Here is a 20,565-nt window from a genome sequence, read left to right as displayed (position 1 = left end):
ATGCTCCCTTTTACCTTGTCCCAAGCCTGATGAGGGCACCTGCAGGGTGGTCATGGGGCTGTAGGGAGGCAGCTGGACTGAGCAGGACTCGGGGAGCCACATCTGGCCTCCCTCTCTTCACCTATGGCCTGGCTGGGGGTTGTGCCTGTGGCCTCCCGTAGTGTGATGAGCTTGTCAGGTCTCAGCCCTGATGCTTCATGGAGGGCTGAGGGAGCTGATGTGGGGCCCTAGGGAAGTAATCACCGAGAAGAGGCTGGAGCAATGTACAAATCCCTTTATTTTATTAGTTTGTCAAAGACTAGTTCGAGCAGGATGGTCACAGCATGTCTGCAGGGCCCTGAGCCACCCAGTGCCTCCTGGGGAAGGCTCTGGTGAGCAGCTGGGGGCTGTGGCGGGGGAAGCGTGGGGAGGGGGAGCACGGTGCAGCAAGGGACGAGCCGGGGTTAAGGGTGTGCCCCTACATCCCCTCCTTGGGGTGCAAGCAGCAGCTCCTGGGACATGCCCAGGATCCTTCCCAGGCCCGAGGGACCTGTATGTCCAGCGTCGTCGGGTTGGGGGGGGGGCAGCTGGGCACTCCCTGGCCTGGCCTGGCCTGGCAGCCCTCGGCCCCGCGCTGGCTTTATTGCAGAGCGGGGCCCCCGGCAGCGCAGCGGGGGCTCTCGGCTCAGTGCCGCGGGTGGCCCCGGGGGCAGCGGGGACTCGAGGGGGGTGGGGAAGGGCGTCGGGCAGGAGCGTGAACAGCGGACACGAGGACGCATGGAGCGACAAGGGGCACCCTGGCACAGAAACACTGATGCGAGAACGGGGGCCAGCGGGGCCGAGACACAGACGAGCGAGCGGTGGGGACAGGGCTGGGGGGGACGAGGCAGGGGGGTCCCTGCCCCGCACGCGCCTTTGTACACGGTCGGCGGAGCGCGGCGCCCGCTCCTCCCGGTGCTGAAGTATTGCAGTCTAACTGATATGGCTTTAACTATGGGGCCAGAGATGCGGGGAGGGGGGAAGGGGAGGGGGTCCCCTCCAACCCCCCGATGCTGGGGCACACCGGGCAGCCCCGGGGGACCCCGGGGGACCGGGAATGGGGGGGAACTGCGGGCAGGGCGCCTGGCTTTGTGCTTTGGGCTTGGCCCAGGGCGGGGCGGGGCAGGGGGATGGCAGTGCTGGGGACGAGGGCAGGCGAGTGAAGGCCTGCCGGGGTCCCCTGGGAGGGCAGGAGGGGCAGGGCAGGGGGCACGGGGAGCTACCCCGGGGAAGGCCGGTAGGGCCTGGGGTGCCCCCAGCCTGCCGCAAGGTTACATCAGTGCATTTGGTCCCGGTTCGCCCTGTCCGGCCAGGGCCACTCCCCTTTGGCACGGTGTGGTGGGGGGGCCCTGCCTGGACGGGACGGGGCGGGTTTTTGGTCTGGTCGGGGGTAAGGGCAGGAGGGGTTGGGGAGGGGGTGCGGGGACCTCCCCCCCAGGGCCAAGGGAGCTGATGGAGGGGTCGGAGGGGAGAGGGCGCCCGTGCCCCAGCACCCCATGGCAGGGTTGGTGGTGCTGTTACTTCTTGAACATATCCTGCAGCGGGCCGGGCAGGTACTTGAGGACCGTGTCCAGGATGCTCTCCTCCTCCTCCTCTTCCTCGTCCCCGCAGCCTGCCGGGATCGCCTTCTTGGGGCGTGTCAGGCTGCCTTCACACGGCTGCTCCAGCGCGGCTTTCTCCTCTGCCTCTTTCTCCTCCTTCTTCTTCAGCCCGTACTGCCAAGACACCGGCTCTCAGAGGTCAGGCATCGCTGTCTCTGCGCTGTGCCCTCCGCCCATCACCACTGCCTTGGGCCGCCCTTCCCCCCAGCCCTGCCAGCTCCTTGCCCCAACCCCACTTGTACCCTGTGCCCACCTTATCGCGGATCTGCTGCCGGACTTTCTCCCGCTCAGCTTCCATGCGGGCGTGCTTGGCTTTCCGCTCCTCCTCCTGCTGGCGCAGGGCCTCCTGCCTCTCCTCCTCCTTCTTCTGCGCATCGGGGTCCTTCTCCTCCTCACCCCCCAGCATCTTCCCCATGTCCTTGGTGGCCCCTGCACAGCACAAACACCATCGGCCGGTCCCCAAGGGTACTGCAACTCAGCACTGCCTGCCAAAGCGCCTGCAGATGCAGGGAGTGCACGGAGCCCCCCAACAAAGGCAATCAGGGATATCCCAGGGCCACCCGTGCTGGAGCTGGCTGCTGATGGGCTCCGGAGCCTGCGGGGATGGGGAGTGCCATGGGCTGGCAGCGCTGCTCTAGTTCAGAATCAGCCGGGGGAAATGCCGGCAGCTCCTTCGGAGCTGACACCCAGGGGACCCACCGGGGAATCCCACTTAGCGGCGGGAGTACCGGGATTCCCCTACCAGGCTCTGCCGGCGCTGCAAACGGTAGCCCTGGAGGGCTCTAGCAGCAAGCAGCTTCCTAATGTTGGTGGCTCTCCCCTCAGCTCTGTCCCCCAGCCGTGTCCCTCCCGCTGTTCTCCCAATGTCTGGCCGGCATTGCTCCCGGGGGGGGGGGGGGGGGGAACAACACCCACTCACCGCCCAGCGCTTGCTTCATGACGAAGTCCATGGTGCCGGTGTGTGTGTGTGGCTAGGCCAGTGCCCAGCGCTCATCCACTGCTGTCCGGGATTGCCAACCAGGGCCACCTGCACAGGCAGACGAGGACACAGTTGGGGACCCCATGCCCACGGTCCCCACTGCCCAAGCACGAGGAACTGGATGATCTCTCGGGCTGCAGAATGGACCCTCTGAGACTCCATTCCTTCCAGGATGAGCAGAGGGTGGGCAAATCCGCTTGCTGACAGCACCCTCTCCCTTCAGGCCCTCCCCACATCCTCACTGCCCTTGGGGACCTGTGATGGGATCAAGGCAGGAATGCCAGAGGGACTTTCCCACCACAGCACTGCCCTTGGTGCAGCACCTTGGGGTGCTGTCTGGTGGCTGGTGGGATGGGCACCCGTCACACCACCACCCATTGCATGCCCTGCTTTGGGAAGGGGAACAGCAGACCCTGCCTGGAACATGCCAGTGCAGTGTAGCCGGACATAGGGTGCATCTGTGTCTATCACAATGCATGTGCTCTGCAGAAGGATGAAGAAGAGGCTGTTGGCAGGTTGTGACAGTGTTTGGGGGCTGTAGGCAGCAGTGATTTTGTGTGTGATCCCTGCAGGGTGCTAGGTATGGGTGACCGTGCAGGGGGCACGCCATGTGTGGGACAGGTGTGTGCGTGCACCATGTTTGTATGTGCTGTGTGTGTGAGGTGTATGTGAAGGCTGTGTTTGGACAAGAGGTGTGTTTGCGGGTGGCTGTAGACTGTGTTTGCATAGGGGGTGTGTGAGTGCGTGTGTGCGGGTGTAACTTCATGGGGCTGCAGGCTGCGTGTGCCCACACGGTGTGCGGGTTTGCAGCCTGTCTGCAAGTGCTGAGTGTGTGCTTGTGTGAGTCTGGGGGTTTGCAAGCTGTGTGGATGTGTGTGAGGGCTTGCGAGGGGTTGTGTGTGAGCAGAGGTTTGCAGGCTGTGTTTGTGTGCACTGTGTGTTTGCACGCTGCGGGGGGATTTGCAGGCTGGGTTAGTGTGGGTGGCGGGGGGCAGGGGGGGCTGTGTGTGCAGGTCCGTGGGTTTGCAGGCTGTAACAGGGGGTGTACACACAAATTCGCATACTGTGCCGCGTGTGTGTACATGTGGGGGTGTTGCAGGCTGTTTGCATGCACTCTGTGTATGTGTGTGTGTGGGTGTGGGTGTATGTTCCCGTGCCCCCCGCATACCCTGTGTGTGTGCCGGGAGGTGGGGGGGGGACACAGGCTGTGCTTACAGTTTGCAGTGTGTGTGTGTGTGCCCTGTGGGTGCTGCAGCCTCGCGGGGGCCCCCACCCCGTCTCCCTGGGATCTCGCTGGGCTGTGGCGAGCTCCAGAACCGGGACCTGGGGAAGCCTATGACTCCCAGCTCCGGGGCACCGGGGTGTGGGGTGTTCTCCAGGCAGTACTGTGCTGAGCCCCGGGGCTGCAGGAAGGGCTCAGAGGACACCAGGGACAGGGGGACACCGGCGAGCACTTGGCCACCGGTACTGCAGGGAGCATGCAGGGTTCACGGGGGGCACCGGAAAACTGAGATCCCAGGGTGGGGGGGGGACGGAACGACACCGAGGGTTGCAGGGACATGAGCAACGTGGGGGGAACACCGACAAGCGCCGGGACGCCGCACAGGCTGCAGAGACGCAGGGCACACGGGGGAGCGCCGGAAAAGCGGGGGACAACGGGAACACAGGACGTAAGGGACACCCGACATTCGGGCGACACTGAGACCGAGGGCGAGGGCGGGCACACAGGACGGGGGGAGCACACACACCGGGGGCGCAGGCGACACCGGGGACACTACGGGGGGAAGACACTGACAAGGGGAAGGCGGGAGTCGCGAGGGGGGGCGGGGGTCGTGCAGGGGACGCGGTGCCGTGGGGTTCCGTCTTCCCCCCCCACCTCCCCCCCGCCTCCCTCCCCTCCCTTCGGGGTATCTGCGGCGCGGGGCCCCGCCCGGTGCCGCAGCGGCGGCGCTGTCCGCTGTCCCTTCAGCACCGGCACGGCGCGGACTCACCGGCTCCGCCGCCGCTCTCCGCTGCCGCCGCTCCTCCCTCCCGCCCCGCCCCACGGCGGCCCGTCCCCCGCCCGCCCCTGACTTTACGCGTGGGCCCGCCCGGGGCGGCACCCCCCGCCCGGCCCCCCGTGGGGGGGGGGAATACGGGCCCCCACCCGGGAAACGCCGCATGACCCCCCGGGGAAACGTCCCGGTGCCAGGGGACGGGTCTCCGGAAAACCTCGCACCGCTGCCCAGGATGCACACAGGGACCCCCGGGATCCCCATCCCTGCACTCCCACAGCGATGTGTGTGTGTGTGTGGGGGAGGGAGCACGTCCTGTGCGGGGTTAATGATTCACCTCCGCGGCAATTAATGGGTGAAACGAGGCATTCACCAGCCGGAGCCGCCGAGGAGCTGCACCCTCCTGCCCCAATCCCGCAACCCCCAGCAATGCGCAGCAGCCCGTTCATCTCCATAGCGGTGCAGGGCAGTTGTGGGAGTTTAATCATCTCGTCCTCCCCCACTCCCTCCAACAGCACCACCTTGTCTGCCTCCCCTGCGCCTGCCTGAAGGGAGACGGGCTCCTGCAGCCCCTCCTGCCCCTGTCCTCCCCTCACCCCCGGCTGCGGGACAGAGCTCCCCCGGGTATCCTATTCTCGTCCCAGCGCACAGAGGTGCTGAGGACAGGCACGCTCCCCAACGCCAACCCTGCCACACTGCAGAGGGGCAGCCGGCGCCTCCTAATTAATCCAGCCCTGGGTTATTAGAAAGAAGACGAGCCTTTTGCAAATCATATTAGTGGTGCTCTGGACAGGCTTTGGGGAGAGCTGATGTTTAGTGGTGAGACTCCAGAGAAGCAGCCCTGCAGGGATGTCTGTAACTATGGCCAGAAAGTGCTGGAGAGGGTCAGGGAGTGGGGTCGTTTTGGGGACACTCCCCTGTATGTGGGAGGCTGCAGGGAGTGGGACAGGCTGCAGTTTCATCCACAAGCCTGGCGGTGCAGGCTCTAGAGATGCTGCTGTTGCTGCTGGGTAGTGCTGGGGCTGCCATGGGGACGACGAATGGGGGAATGTGGAGCAGCAGTGGGGAGCAATCTACTACAGCTGGTGGGTCAGACCTGCACCCCTCCTTTACCAGCCCAGCACCTCTACAGGTATGCAGCAACAGCAAACCTCCGTGAGCACATCCACTGCTGGCTCCTGCCCCAGTGCACAACCACTGCTATGGACAAACCTCAGCACAGGGATAATACATGGAAGACATGGCCCTCGTGTTCACCCCCTCTCATCACTCCCCAAAATAACTCCCCTCAGCACTCCCTGTTTCTACCAGCCCAAGCCCGCAGCCTCCTTCTGCTGCAGAATAGACCAATAACTCCTTTTTCCACCCCCACGGAAGAAGAAAAAACAACCTAAACCAAACACCTCCTGCCCTCCAGGCCAGCTCTACTCTGCTCTGTCCACTGGGACCTGGCAGGACAGGCACATGGGCAGTAGGACAGGCCTGCGCTTGGTCTGTCTGTCCGTCTGTCCATCTGTCCTGCAGCAGCCCTGCTCTGGGCACTGACGTCAGCGCTCCCAGCAGCCGGGCGGTGGGCGGGCGGCACCGCTTCTATTGTATTAAAAATAATACAGTGGAGCACAAATTCATTACAGATAAGTGTGACAGCCAGGAGGAATTAACGAGTCCATCTCTCAGCACCTGACAAACGCCTTCTTTTGTTCCTAGGATAGGTCCTTGAGTCTTTCAATCTTTGGAGATGCTTCGGCTCATTAAGCACATCCTCCCCCAGTAGCTCCCAGTGTGCCTGGAGACTTCTCCCAGTATGAGCTGTGCCCAAGCCGACAGGGTCGTTCCCTGTGCCAGTGCTTGGTGCTAAGCTGGACTTGCCCTCCTTGGGGCTCAGTGGCCTGGAGTGCTGTCCCCAAGTGGGAGTCACCATGTGGGGTGGCCAAGGGGAGGTGGGCAAAGCAGACCCCATCCCTGCTGCTGCAGGAAGCACGGAGCTCACAGGAGTTGAGGTCAACAGCTCTGGTGCTCCAGCTGCTGGTGCCGGCAGCGTGACTGCAGCCGTCGGGCTGGCGGGCACCCAGCTCTGTCCTGCCAGCCAGTCTCCTGCAGGAAGGGCAGCTAAGGGCTTGCCACCAGCCCTGGGCATCACCTCCATCCTTGTGCACTGCAGACCTCTGCAGACACCCCTGCTCTTGAGGTGGGCCTAGGGGACACCTGCTCTCCCAGAACCAAACTAGCTCCGGCAGGAGTCTGGAGGATGCTCCTGGCATGGGACCTGGCAGGGACCTGGCAATGGGACCAATACTTGCACCTGGCATGGGCACTCCACAGGCACAGCTGTCCCCTGGCATTGTCCTGGGCAGTGTCACCTGCTGGGTGGCTGCTGGAGCTGCTGGGGGAGGCAGGAAGGGAAGGGACCAGGAGGGATAGGACAGACAGGGGGCAGTGCTGTGGACAGATGGAGGAGGAAGCTCTCAGCAGTGCCAGGTCCTGCCAGTTGCCTCTGTGCCGGCTCGCGGGGGTGGCATGGCAGGGACAGAGCCAATGCGGGTGCCAGGGCCCCACCAGCACCTCACTCAGCTTCCCTCCAGCAGGGAACAGGGCTGGCTGCTGCTGCTGCATCACCCACTGCATCCGCCACCAGCAACGCTCTGAGCAGCACTTCCCCTCCAGCTGTCCCCCTTTCACTGGCATTGTCACCAGGCCCCACAATCGTATGGGGACCCTGCAAGGTCACAGCCTCTGTGGGCCCTTGCCCAGGATCCCAGGCAGCAGGAAGTGGGTGTCCAAGTACCTGTACTCATCCCTGTGGTATTGCCAGCCTGTCCTAATGCCACAGGACAGTTATTTTACTTATCCTCTTGCCCCATCTCTGCAGAAAATAATCATTGGTCCTTCTCATTGCACTGAAGGATTAAAAGTGGTTAACTCAATTTCCAAAGGCTTTGTTACGTTGGTTTTCCCTCTGCTGCTGCACAAGTCGATTTCCACAGTGCCACTTAGGCAGCTTTTATCAGGTTGTCTTCTGGAGGTAATTGGGTTTTTCAGGAGCCTGTTTAAAATTCGTAACCCAGCCTCTTAAACAAAAACAAAAACAGCAGCGGGGAGAAGGGGAAGAAGCAGCATAAAATATGCAGCAGCTGCAGCCTCTCTTGGGGCTGGCAACTGGTGGGGCTGGCAAAAAGGACAGGCACCAGAGTGCTGTAGCATCAGGCTGTGGCTGGACCATCCAGTGAGGCAGCAGAGCACAGTGAGGGCTCAGACCACAGGGACAGCCCCTGCCACCCCTGCTGTGCCTCCTGACAGTGACACCGCACAAAGCGAGGGGGACCTGGGGTGACTCCATTACAATGTGCTCAGATGGTATTCAAAGGCACCCACGCCCAGGCCCCAGGGATGCTGAGGCCACCACTGCAGCAAATCACAGTCCCCCCAGCAGCCTCTTCCCCATTATCCCCCCATACCAGGCACAGGGTACGAAAGTGGCTCTCACCACAGGGCCAGTGTGGGAGCACAATAAAAGCCTTGGGCCTGGCAGGAAGGGATGTGGGCTCATGCTGTGGACTGACCCTGGCTCCACCACAATGCTCTGCCTGTCTGTGGGCTCAGTACCACGGCCCCATTGACATCAGTGTTGCAGATTCATCTGCATTGTTATCACAGCCCTGTGCTAGCCTTGCTCCCCGAGACCCATCTGCACCCTCCTGCCTATGGGGTGGGGGGGCTGCACCAGGCATCCCCAGCCCATTCCTGCCCAGCTCCCTGCACAGCTCCGTGCCTTGGGGTGTAGTGTGGGCTGGGGAGTTGCTGCAGCAGATGGTTGGCAGGGCTGGATCAATGCACTGTGTGCAATGAGGGATGCCTGTGTCCCCTGTGGGGACCACTTGCAGGAGCTGGTTGTGAACTGCTGCCTGCAGGGCCCCAGCATGGCACCTGGTGTGCAAGAGAGGGTGGCCATGACTGAAGGAGGAATGGGACAAGGAGAGGACCAAGCCCATGGCTTTCAGCTGTTCCCAGCATGGCAGTGTCCCAGAAAGATGCCAGAGAGGGAGGGGTACTCCCAGCGGTGCTCAGCCCTCCAGACCTCACCAAAAAGACCATCTACAGCTAGATCTGTGCAAAAGAGAGTGATGGATCTCTCTGCAACAGTGCCCAAGGGGACAAGGACCAGGTTATAGGGTCCAGCTAAGAAGCACCCAGTGCAGTCAGGATGTCAGCCACTGCACACCAAACACCTTGGCTTTGCTGCTGCTGCTCTGTTACCTGCAATGGGGAGCTCTGCTCACCCATCTCCAGTCTCAGGGCTACCTTGAGCCCTGAGATGTCCATGTCCCTGTAGCTCTGCCAGTGCCACGGCTCTCCACCATCTCACAGCCACCCACTGTCCTGTGAGCACTGGGGGACACCGGGATGCACCTCACTGCCAAGCACTGCAGTCATGACTCCTTGTCCCCGTGGTTCCCAGTGTGCGTCCGGTGCCTTTGTGCCATGCATTATTAAACAGAGACACTGCAGCCCCTCGTTGTTTATCCTGGTGTGGCTGCACGGGGGGCAGGCTCTGGGAGCCATGGTGGCTCTCTGCAGTCTCAGCTTGAAGATTTAGGCTTGCTGCAGGTCTGGCTGATTCCCCAAACAGGTTTATGATCCCTGGGGTTGCTAACCTGTCTCCTTTCCAGCTCCCTTCCCCATGCAGGACGGGTCCCACCTCCCCACAAAGGAGCCATTGTGCCTTCAGCCTCGGTGCTATTACCTACACTGCTTTCTCCAGCCCACACAGCAGGTACTTATAGCATTTACATCCCAATCACTGTATACAAAGGCACACTCGAGCCGAGTCCACCCCATCAATATTTATGCGGGCATGCACACCCGCACAGCAATGCAGGGGCTGGAGCAGAGCTGGGTGCAGCACACCAGGAACTGCTTGAGGAGCAGGCAAAAGCCCATCTGAGCTCCCATGCTGCCTCCCCATCTCTCCCCATTGCCCCAGCCATATCCTTTGGATATACTGATGTCCATCCCTGCCACTTTGGCAGGGACAAGCAGGGCACTTACAACAGAGGTGGCTGAGACGGTGCAGGGAGTAGAAGGATCCCCTTCTGGATCCATGGGGTACGATTTGGGCACCTGGTCCCCGCATAAAACCTCAGAGGGGTTATATCCACCCTCATTTCACTGGCAGGGGAAACGCACAAAGCATGATTATCTCAAGACTGACATCTGAATGACAGCAGAGCAGTGGCAGCCCCCACCTGTCCCCCCTACAGCCAAAGCACCCTTAAAAATGAGACCCTGGGTGCTGTTCCCCTGGGGTTCAGCCTTGTGCTGCTTCAGGTGTTAGTTTTGCAGAGATCCTGCAAGCTCTCTGCGGCTCCCAAGATTAGGACAGAGAGCCTGAGAGTGCTTTAAACATCCACCTGCACCACTGAGGCTGCAGAGTAGGAGGAAAAGGGGAGCAGGGACACCATCATGGCTCTACCCAAACTTCCAGCCCAGCTCTGGGAGAGCATCTGCCTTGCTGGAGAAGGGCCCATAGCATCCCATGAGAAGGGAGGTTTGGGAGCTGAGATGCCCTGTGTCATGGTAAACAGAGTTGTCTGAGGGCCACATTGCCAGGGACACCCTGCACTCCAGCAGCAGTAGATGGCTGCATGGTGAGGGGCTCCATGGTGGCATGGGGGGGGGACATCTGGGTGACAGATCTCCAGCCAAGTTGCAGTTTGGTGGGAGGGGAATGGACCTGCATACCCTGGATTGGGGTACTAGGAGAGGTGAGACCCCTGCACCAAGGGGGTGCTGGGCTGGGTGGGGGACTTGGTGCCCACTCTGGCTGAAACCTCCTCCTGCCTGCCTGCGCTTGGGGTTTCCGCTGCAGTGTGACGCCGGTTGGGCACGGCACCGATCCAAGAGATGCTGGGGCCCTGGCCAGAAAATTCATTCTTGGCTGCTTGCAATGGGGTTTGGCACGTACCTTTCCCATCTGGGGGCTTTCAAAGGCAATAAAAAAAAAAGAAATCCCTGGTCCTGAGCCAGCTCCACAGTCACTGTCACCTGCCAGGCAGGACCATGGACCATGCCCAGCATCCACCCTGGAGCCCCGGCTGCTCCCCTCTGGTCCTGAGCTGGTCCAGATGCCCCTCTCTCAGCACTGGGTCTCACCAGGATGCCCATGATGAAGCCCCTACCCCGGGGGTCCCAGCTGGTGCTGCTGAGGCAGCCCCAGGCACTGCTGCTGCATTTCCCCCCCATGGCTGCCCCGTGTCCCTGGCAGCGCTGCCTACCTTGGTGCGTGCAGTGCTGGGCGTCCGCAGGCTTCAGCACCTAATGCAGGGGGATGTGGATCTTGCAGGGGTGGCTGAGCATCACAGGGAGAGCAGGGCCTGTGGGAGGCACCAACAGCAAGAGGATCAGCTTTGTAGTGAGGCCCCAGAAGGGGATGGGGTGAACAAAGCAGAATCACTCGGTGGTTGATTGGCAGAGCATATCACTGCCCTCTCCCTCCAGATGAGGGGCTCAGGGGGGGGTCCACATCCTGACCTCCAAGGATGGGATCAACATCAAGCAACAATATGCACCATCTCCCTGCAAGTGGGAGCCCAGCAGGGTGCATGGAGGATGACAGCAGGCTGGAGGTGGCAGTCCATCAGGGTCTTTGCTCCTCTCCCAGCTCAGGGACACCAGTCCTGCTGCTGGCAGAGGGCTCCTGGCTGTCTCTGCAGGCACCCGGCAGTTTGGATGCCTCCATTAAATATTTAGAGGGCTCTCAGCTCTTTGAGGATTTAAAAATTTCACATTAACTATGCCTTCCTCGGCTTGCACATGATGAATTTCTTCTTTGGAGAACATAATGGTAAGTTAAAACAAGCCACCAAACAAAAGCCCTTGGTCAAGACTTTGCAATTTGAGAAAGCCTGGACCTGCACTGGGATCTCAACTTCTGCTGGACCTCAGGAATCTTCTGCCTGTATGTTTTGTCCCTCCCCTGAATGGCCTCGAAATCCCCCTGTTTTGCTCAGGGAGGCTGGAGGTTTCCCCTGAGGATGCTGGCCTGGGCAGGGGCTGTGAGAAGACCCAGGTACCAGGGTGCTGAGTGCTGTGCTGGCAGTTTCTTGGGGTGAGCTGTCCTCATGGTGTGGCTTGTGTGACCACAACAGGTGCCATGAGTGTGATTTGTGCTTTGTGACTTGGGGAGAAGGTTCCCAGAAAAGTTACAAATTCATCCTGACTTTGAGCAAAGGCTTTTCTTCTGTGCTGGAGAAGGAAGGAGGCTTTGGCAAATTGAGGATAAATGCATAACCCAGGGGAACCAGAGGAAACACATGCAAACAGTGATGCTGGAGGAGCAGGGGCTGCGATGGACAGAGCCTGCACATTTTAACACATTAAAGAGCAGGAATGCCTCGTCCCAGCCCCAGGGGCAGGAGACACTGCCCAACTCTGGGCACAGAGCTGACTTTGGGGAGGGTATAGGGTCACCCAGGGGACCCAGAGCTCTGGGACCTGCAAGGAAGAAGCAGAGGGTCCACAGTGGGACCCCTCAGCGGAGACCCCAGAACAGCCGTTGCTGCCCTGGGAAATGCATCACTGAAAGCTCAGCCTGGAAAGGGCTCAGCAGCAGCGTGAAGGTGACCTTTGCTAAGGACAACTGCTGCCTCCTTTGGGGTGTGGGAAGGCTGAGGAGCAGGGTAAGACAGGCTGCAGAGACTCATGCCTGGTTACCATACAGCTCAGCACTAAGGAGATGAGTGGGGCTGGGGCAGAATCAGTCCCTGCTTTGTGGGCCAGGGCCTGAGGTGCAAATTAGCTGTTCCACGCTGAAACCCCAAGGGTGTGGGAAGAGTGGGGACCCCCTGCCTGGGGTCCTAAGAGGATACAGAGGGTCCCAGGAGGTGTTGCTCTGATTCCCACAGGGTATTTTTTTTTTTTCTGAGTCAGTGAAGTGTTTTGGTTCTGTTTTTTCCCTGGCTTTGCAATGGGCAGAGCCTGTCAGTGCTATGAAGATGCACCTCACCCGGACAGCTGCACTAGCTCAGTCTGTCTGTCTAGGCAAGCAGACACCTACTAATGCCAAAAGCAGAGGGTGGGGGCGACAAGTGCAGGGTGTTAGAGATGGGACACCCCCAGATCCAGGGACTGTGGTGCCCCCAGGCACTGGCAGGGCTGCTTTTATCCAGCTGAGGTCTGGCAACAAGGCATTATCCAGAGAAAACTTAATGCTTGAGATAAGCCCATTAGTGAGTCCACAAGCTCTGGAACCTCTGGCTCTCAGCACCCAGTTTTTTATAGCTGAGCTTGTCCAAATAACTGCAGAGTAGGGCAGACTGGAGAAAGGGAGCAGCAGAGTCCATAGGCTGGGAAACTCCAGGCCATGTCTCAGAGCAATTCTCCTGCCCAAGGGAAATGCTCGCATAACCTGCCTTGGGTTTGGCATCATCTTCACGTCCAGGAACCATGGGGGGAAAGAAGGTTCAGATCAGAGCTATGATGTTTGGAGAGAATATTAGCAAAAGCGACTAAGTGGTAGCAGTGTCCTGTCCTGGCTCTCACAGAAGGGTACAAGGGGCTTAGGTATTTCCCAGCTGGGGTTCTGTACCCTGCCATGCCTTCAAAAAGCAGACCCTCAGTCTCAAAAGCCTCAGTGCTTCTTACAGGCATCATCTTGCCATGGGCTGGGTCAGGTCTGGGTCACACCGTTACAGGGCTCGGGGATGCGGCTGAGATGAATGACGTCTCTGAGCCTCTGGTGTTACAGCAGGAGCTGGTGGCACCAGCTGGGGAGGGACGGACCCACTGGCCTGGCTGCTTACAGGAGGAGCAAACACCTGCAGTGCAGAACAGCATGGAAAAGGTGACAGTGCTCCTGGCGAGGCACCAGCGAACCCAGTGAGACTCCGGAGTCTGGAGGCACAGCCTGGAAAGCTCATGGCTTCATGAGACACATGGCCCAGGTCTCTGCGGCCAGGAAGACTGTGGAGCTGGGAGAGGCAGAGCGGAAAGCTCCTGGGATGAGTGAGCAGAGAGTGCTCACGCGAGAGCAGCCCGCAGGAGCGCAGCTTGTTTACCCTGGCTGAGCAGGCCTGATTGCTCTCTATAAATACACCGGAGAGTAAACACCAGAGAGGGAGAAGGATCATTTAAACTCAAGGATGATGCTGGCATAAGAACAAATGAGGAGGTCTGGCCAGGAATATACAGAGGTTTTGGGTGAGAGTCTGCTCTGGCCACTGAGAAGGTTCTGCTCTGGGCAGGGGGATCCAGGCCCATCTGTTCATGATGCCTGAGCACTTGGGTTTGGTGTTGGTGGGAAAGGTGGCAGCCCAGGCTGCGGTGCCTGTGCCCACCTGCCTGACCAGACCTCCTCAGTTCTGGACCATGGGGTAACGTTTGGGTGCCCGATGCTGGGAGCGGAGCTGTGCCACACTGCCAGTGGTCACCAACCCTGCAATACCAGCTCTCTGCTGGTATTCTCTGCTGGTATCTCTCAGGCCGAGTGCTAAAACCATGGTGGGTCACTTGAAGCAGACCCCTTCAGCAATACCAGGCCTGGCGGGCTGTACCTGGCAGCATCCTCTGCAGAAACCACAGAGGAAGAGCCAAGGTGTGAACCACAATCATTCTCCAGTGCAGCGAGGTGTTAATAGCTATGTCTGGTTGGGGTAATTTCAATACTAATGCTATCACGCAAGGCAATCGCAAGGCAATCGAAGAACAAACATGCAGCACACAGCCAAGACAGACTTTGAGACATTTCTCAATGCTGGTTTGTCTCAGCTGAGCTTTGTCCACTTTCTCCAGGATGGTGAGGCACAGCACAGCAGTGTTGCTGGCCAGGGGCTGAGAGCCCTGTTTCCCCCAGCCATGTCAGAGCCCGTCCTGGCACCCCTTGGAATCCTGCAGCTTTGGGGTGACAAGGGCAGGTTTGTCAGGGAGGACACCTCTCTGCACCGTCAGCCAGGCTCATCCCTTTCCATGCTCTATTTGCCAATTCCAACACCTCAGCTTGACTCGAACCACTTCTGCTCCTTCACCAAACTTGTCCAGCAGCTGCCACCAGCTGCAGAGCCTGTCTGGTTGTGTGGAGAAGCCCTGAGCAGTCAGCCCTGTCCTGAGGGAAGGTGCCGGCTCTGCTTTGCTGCTCTGACTCACCACCACTGCCTGCCTCAGGCAGTGGCTGCCCGGTCACACTCGTGCCATGAGGGTGGCAGTGCCATCGCGTGCTGCCAGGCCTGGCTCACGGCAGCCACCTGCCCCGTGTGCTGCAGCCACGGTGCTGGGGCACGGCAGGGAGAAGAATCTCACAGGGACAGTACAGTGAGGAGTGGGGATGGAGCCTGGGGAACTGGGGACTGTGCACCTGGGGTGCTCCACGGGTGGCTGGAGACTTAGCCACGGAGACCAGGGTGGAGAAGGCAGATGTGATGGGGAGGTGTAGGAAGAGCCCAGCGGAGTCCCAGGAGCTACCCACAGCAGCAGCTGGGTGCTGGCAGGGGGTGGTGGTGGGAGCAGGTCGCCTCCTCTCCCTGCCCACGGCCCACTTCAACACAGCCCCCCACGCAGGGATGTCCAGGAGGTGCCGGAGGGGAGGATGCAAACCACCGTCCCGGGATTACAGCTCTTCTCCTGCCATCCCCTTCCTCCGTACCGGCGTCGGTCCGTCCCCCCCGCCCCGCACTCCTGCGGAGGGGCAGTCCGGGGACGCCCTGCATCTTTTACCCTTCCACCCGCACCTGCATCCCGCATCTCCGCATCCTTCATCCCGCATGCCGCATCCCGCATCCCCGCGGCCGCCGCCCCGTTACATAAGGCGGCGGCCCCGGGAGGCTCGGCGTGCCGGTCCCGGCCCCCCCCCCCGGGCTCTGCGGCACAGCGGGTCCGCCCCCGCCCCCGGCCCAGGCCCGGCCCCGGCCCGGCCCCTCACCCACCTGGCTGGGATCAGCGCGGCTCCGGTCCCCCCGGTCCGCCCCCGGCGCAGGGAAAGAACCGCCGCCGGAAGGGAGGCGGGAGCCGTAGCGGTACGGGGGGGGCCCCGGTGCTGACTCCCCCTCCACCGCACGGCCTCCCAGGCGGGGCCGGCTCCGCGCCCGCCCCCGGCCCGCCCCGCGCCCCCGGCCCCGGCCTTCCCGCAGCAGACAATTCCCCTCCGGTACGCGGCGATTGTCCCTGCTGGCCGGCAAGTCTTCTCGCTCCCGGTAATTGCCCCCCTCGGTACCTCGCTGCCCCCTTGGTAACCCGCAGTTGCACCCTTGCTATCCTCCCATTTCCCCCTCCCAGCACCCATCAATTGAGCCCTGGCACACAGGCATCCCTCCTAGTACCTGACAATGCCTCCCAGTGCCCCCATTTCTTGGCCATCCCTGTATCCCCAGTACCCAGCAATTCCCCTCGGTACCTGGCCATGCCTCCTGAACCCCTGGCAGTGCCCCCTAATCATCATTTCCCTTCAATATTAATCTTTCCCCCCAGTGCCCAACACTTTTCTACCCCAGAGTCAATGGTTCCCCTACCACGGCACTTTTAGACCCCTCAGAGGAAGGATGTCTAAACAGGGCATCTCTGGGTGTCCATAAGTGCTCCCCAAATCAGAGACCCCCATTGCACCTGACAAAGCCCTTGTCCAGGGTTTCTTGCAAGGTGTCCTCAGGATGGGAAGTGAGGAGAGCTGGGCATGGCCAAGAGGACTCCTCAGATCCCCACCATCCTGGAAGGCTGGGACTTGCCCTCCCTTTGCCCAGCCCTTCTCCTGCTGCTGTTCTCACCTCCCCAGAAGGCAAAGCATTGCTTTCCCTGGGTTTTGCTTTGGGTCTGTGTGTGTAGAACATCTCCTGCTGAGCCCTGGAGTTCTCCTGGGACTGGGGCTTTCTGGGGTAGTTCCTGGCTTTGCAACTCATCTTTGCAATAAGTTTGGCCATTGGGGTTTGATCTCCTGAAAAATGGGGTTCTGCTGCTCCATCTGGAAAGGGAAGTGCAGGATGCCAATGCCTTAGTGCCTGAGGAGGGCTCAGCAGCACAGCCCTGGGGGAGGTTGCTATTCACATTTCCCATCTTGGGTAGTCCTTCCTCCACCAGGAACCATGGCAGATAAGATGTGGGCCATCTCCAGGGTCAGCCCACCCTGCTCCCTGCCCTGCCACTTGTCACATCACGCAGCAGCTGATCGTGCTGCTCCTTCATGCAGGGCTGCTGCGGGATGGAGAGACTGATGAATAAATCAATCCCCCTCGGTGCTGAGGCAGCAAAACTTGGATGCAAATGGAGGAGCAGCGCCGGCAGCCTGATGGCTGGGGTGGCACCGCTTGTGAATTCACCCCATGCAGCTGCCGCAGGCAGAGCTGCCTGCAGCCAAGTGGGCAGCCCTGATTGCCTTCTCGGCATGTTTTATTTATCAGAGCACTCAATATATAGGCTCGCTCCCACTGTCCCACATTCCTTCTGGATCCTCCTGCCTGGAAATGGGAGCAGCAGTTTGGAGAGAGGCCATGGAGCACTGTTGGCTCTTCCTGGGCTCAGAGGACACCGGCCCCTTTGCCTCCCTGTGGTGGGCTCCTGAGAGCAGTTGGCATGGCCTTGTCCATGCTGCTGTCAGTCAGCTGCTGCTCTGCTGAGGAGATGGGTCCCTTGCTGTGAGCAGAAGGACAGCACTGTGTGACTGACCTTTCCTAAGCTTGGGGAGCACTTTTAAGGTGCAGCCAGGCTTGTCCTGTGCTTTTCCAGGAGCAGCGGTGTTCTGGGATGATGCCAGACATGGGAGGAGGCAGCTGTGATGCCTTTATGCCCAGTGGAGGCTGGTTCTGACCCAGCTCTGGCCAACACCTGGCCGTACCCACCATCACTGGCCTCATCCTGGTTCCTGCTCCTCCACTGACTCCAGCTGCCTGTGCTGGAGGAGAGGGAGCTGCAGGGTGCATTTCTGCTACCTTGCTGCTAATAAATAAGCCCCAGTAATGAGTTGGACTCTGGCGGACAGGTAGATAGTGGCAATTAAGTGGACAAGGCAGACAGTTGAGTGCACAAAAACCACAAATAAATAATAAGGAGAATAATTTAGGAGCAAGGAGGAGCTGGTGGCTGGGTCCCTCTGCCTTTCTCTGTTTGGCAGGCAGGGACAGGAGCACTCTGGGAAGTGTAGTTCTGCCTTCCTTGCTGATATCCTCTTTTGAAGGGACAGAAATCTCTAATTTTTATCCTGTTTTTCCCAAAATGACAAGACTGGGTGTCCCATGAAGCACCAGGGCAGCCAGCCCTGGGGATGGGATGTGGGCCAGGAACATGGCTCTGATGGGAACCTGTGTTCATGAGGCATGTCTGGCTGGGAAGGGACTCCAGGGGCAAGGTCTGAGCATGTGAGGATGGCCTGACACCAAGGAAGCCATGTCTGCCACCACATACCTTGGCAGAGGGTCCCTGGAACTGTCTCTGTGCCACCAGTGTGGGAGCTGAGGGGATGGAAATCCTCTGGACATGGAACTGCTGCTTTGCCTGCTCACCCCTGCCATGCATGAGTGAGCATCTCCACTCTCCTGATGCCTATGGATGGAATACTGTCTCAGAGAGCCCCAAGGATGTACCATTGCAGGGTCTGGGCTGGATGATGGTGCAGCACAAGCTTCCTCCCAGAACCCCAGAAGGAGACACAAACAAGAGTGAGTGTAAGAGCAAATGCCTCCCTGGCACTATTGATTGCAGCTGTGGATGGTGCTTGCCTTGCTGCTGAACTCCTAGGGCAATCAATAGTCATTTTTCTCCCCAGCCTTTGCCCTCCTAATGAGAGACACCGACGCTGTCATTTCCTCGGAGTGGCTGGGAGGAGCCAGCCATGGGTGGGCCGGAGTGGGTTCTGCTTCTCCTTTGCGTTTATAGGAGTCTAATCCCTGAGAGCTGTGGTGTGCTCCACAGCCTGGAGCTTTGCAACAAGGTACCCAGGACAGGCAGCTCTGCCAAGGCCACAGGGACAGCCAACACTGGTCCCTGGCTGGGGTAAGTCCCATTACTTGTAAGTAAACATTTCGGAGCAAAGGTCCCCAAGCTTGTGGTGTGCCTGCTTGTGGTGACAGGTTTCACCCTTCTCAGCAGCTGTGGCTGCATCAGTGTGAGATACTCAGCTCCACAGAGGAAGTATCTGCTGTGTATGGCTGGGAGAGGGAAGCACCCAGAGCTGGTGCCAGGGGCTGGGCTGTGGTACCAGGGGACATGGCCCCATGCTGCCTGGTGACAGTGCTGCTGGCAGTGCCACTTCAGGGATTTTTCCCATGCTGGCAGCAGAGGGGGCGACTTAAATCAGGCATAATAATCCCCACGTGAAGTGTAAGAAAAGAAGCTATTTAAGTATTACCTCCTCCTCCTCCTCCTGGTGAGCCTGCAGCCAGGCCGTTATCTGGAGTGGGAAGGCAGATAAATTAGCCATTCACTTTAGGCAGATGAGCTTATAACACTCGTGTGGCACCAAACCCTGTGAAAAAAGGTTTTGTTTCTCCCTAAGAAGGTGATGGAGGGGATGCAGCCAGGTTGGAGCTTGCCCATGGTCCTGCCAGTGACCAAAATCAACTGGCACCACCTTGGGTGCTGGCATCCCTGCCAGGAATTTTCCAGGGACAGCAGCAGTTCTCCAGGATTTTCATTACTACTCCTGCTCATGCAGCACTTGGGAGCTGAATGCCTCCGGGTAAAGAGGGGGATAAAAAATGTGAAAGGAACTCAAGGAAATCAGGGCTTTAATACCTTTCCTTTTGAACCCGTGGGCTTGCAGAGCCAGGTGATGATAGGCAAGGGGGGTCTGGTGTGACAACAGGGTTCTGCTGTGGGGTGGAGCATGGAGCAGGGTCCCTTCATCCCATCTGCATTTGGGAAAGCCAAGCCTGGCCCTCATGTCCCCACTGTCCTGTTTTGGAAGGTAAACACTGCCCTTCATGGTAGACTGCAGAAGATCGATGTGTTTTTGAAGGCAAATGGGAGTTTTTGCCCTGAAATGGCACAGACACCTGCTCTGAATGCTAAGCAGCTCCTTGGAAGGCAGTTTCATAGCACAAAGGGTAGCAGGATACGGGAGTGGAGTATTTGTCCCCCTCTTCATGGCTCCTGAGTACCACAGTGTCCTGTCTCGGAAGTCACAACAGATAAAAAAAGGAAAAAAATCCCCAAGGATTCAGCATGTGTTCCTGGGAGTCCAGGCAGCAGCATCCCCACCTCAGGAAATCATTGCCTGTGTCACGATGGCACCAGTGTCACCTGCTTCTTGGGGACAGTGCTGCCAGACCTGCTCCTGGAGGATCATTCTGGGGGAGACTGCAGCAGTGGCTTTATTTTGCAGACAGCTTCTACTGGTGGGACCCACTGTGCTGGTGGGACAGCAATGAGAGAAATGCAGGAGACCTCTCTCAGGGGTGTCAACAGCTGTAGCACCCCCAGCCTTGCTGATGACTGAGCCTGCACAGTGTGGAGCATCCTCAGGCCAATGCTGTGGGAGTCTGGGGGTGGATGATGCAGAGCAGCCATACAGAAAGGGGTTTGGACCTGCAAGGAGTCATCTCTGGAGTGCACTCTCTGTAGATCCTCCTGTCTGCCTCTGCCCAGCTAACGGGTGATTTTCACTTCCTTTCATCTGGAAAACCATTGGCAAATATCACATAGCAACTTCTCTGGCTGCTGGAGAGGTGAAGAGATGTACTAGCACATTCACAGAAGGTGATTCTCAGTGCAGCTCACTGGAGGAGGATTGCTCAGGTCCCCTCATGACCTCCCCCCCCCCCGCACTTGGCTGGCTAGGCACAGGGCTGTGCAACGAGGACAGAAGTTACCCACCCTTAATTGCTGCTTCTTCTCCATCCTTCCTTATGCCTGCTTGGTATCTGCCTTGAACAGCAGACACCCCAGCCAAGGGGAAAGAAGTTAAAATGATCCATCTGCAGGTCTGCCCCCTGTGCCGTGCCCCCAAGAGCAGCATCTCCTTGCAGTGGAGATGCCAGGGAGCATCTGATGGCAGAAACTT

The 20,565-nt window shown here is 59.4% G+C and overlaps 1 protein-coding gene across 2 annotated transcripts; it reads right to left on the bottom strand.

Moving 5' to 3' along the window:
* Positions 1–259: 259 nt before the first annotated feature.
* On the bottom strand, positions 260–15,639 carry CPLX2 (complexin 2). Of its 2 annotated transcripts, XM_071758654.1 has the most exons (5): positions 15,506–15,639; positions 10,865–10,963; positions 2,539–2,646; positions 1,873–2,048; positions 260–1,733 (listed from the first exon to the last, which is right to left on the bottom strand). In XM_071758654.1, exons 3-5 carry the CDS (start codon positions 2,567–2,569, stop codon positions 1,536–1,538), a joined length of 405 nt encoding a protein of 134 aa, XP_071614755.1. In that variant the 5' UTR covers positions 2,570–2,646; positions 10,865–10,963; positions 15,506–15,639; the 3' UTR covers positions 260–1,535. The 2 variants fall into 2 exon arrangements, with proteins under 2 accessions (XP_071614755.1, XP_071614754.1); XM_071758653.1 differs by lacking the exons at positions 10,865–10,963; positions 15,506–15,639 and adding an exon at positions 4,590–4,641.
* Between the last annotated feature and the right edge of the window lie 4,926 nt (positions 15,640–20,565).

Source organism: Heliangelus exortis, chromosome 15 (genome assembly GCF_036169615.1).
Source record: "Heliangelus exortis chromosome 15, bHelExo1.hap1, whole genome shotgun sequence".
Classification (NCBI taxonomy): Eukaryota; Metazoa; Chordata; class Aves; order Apodiformes; family Trochilidae; genus Heliangelus; species Heliangelus exortis.
The sequence above is the reverse complement of the archived record's forward strand: the minus strand, read 5'-3'. Positions and strand labels throughout refer to the sequence as shown.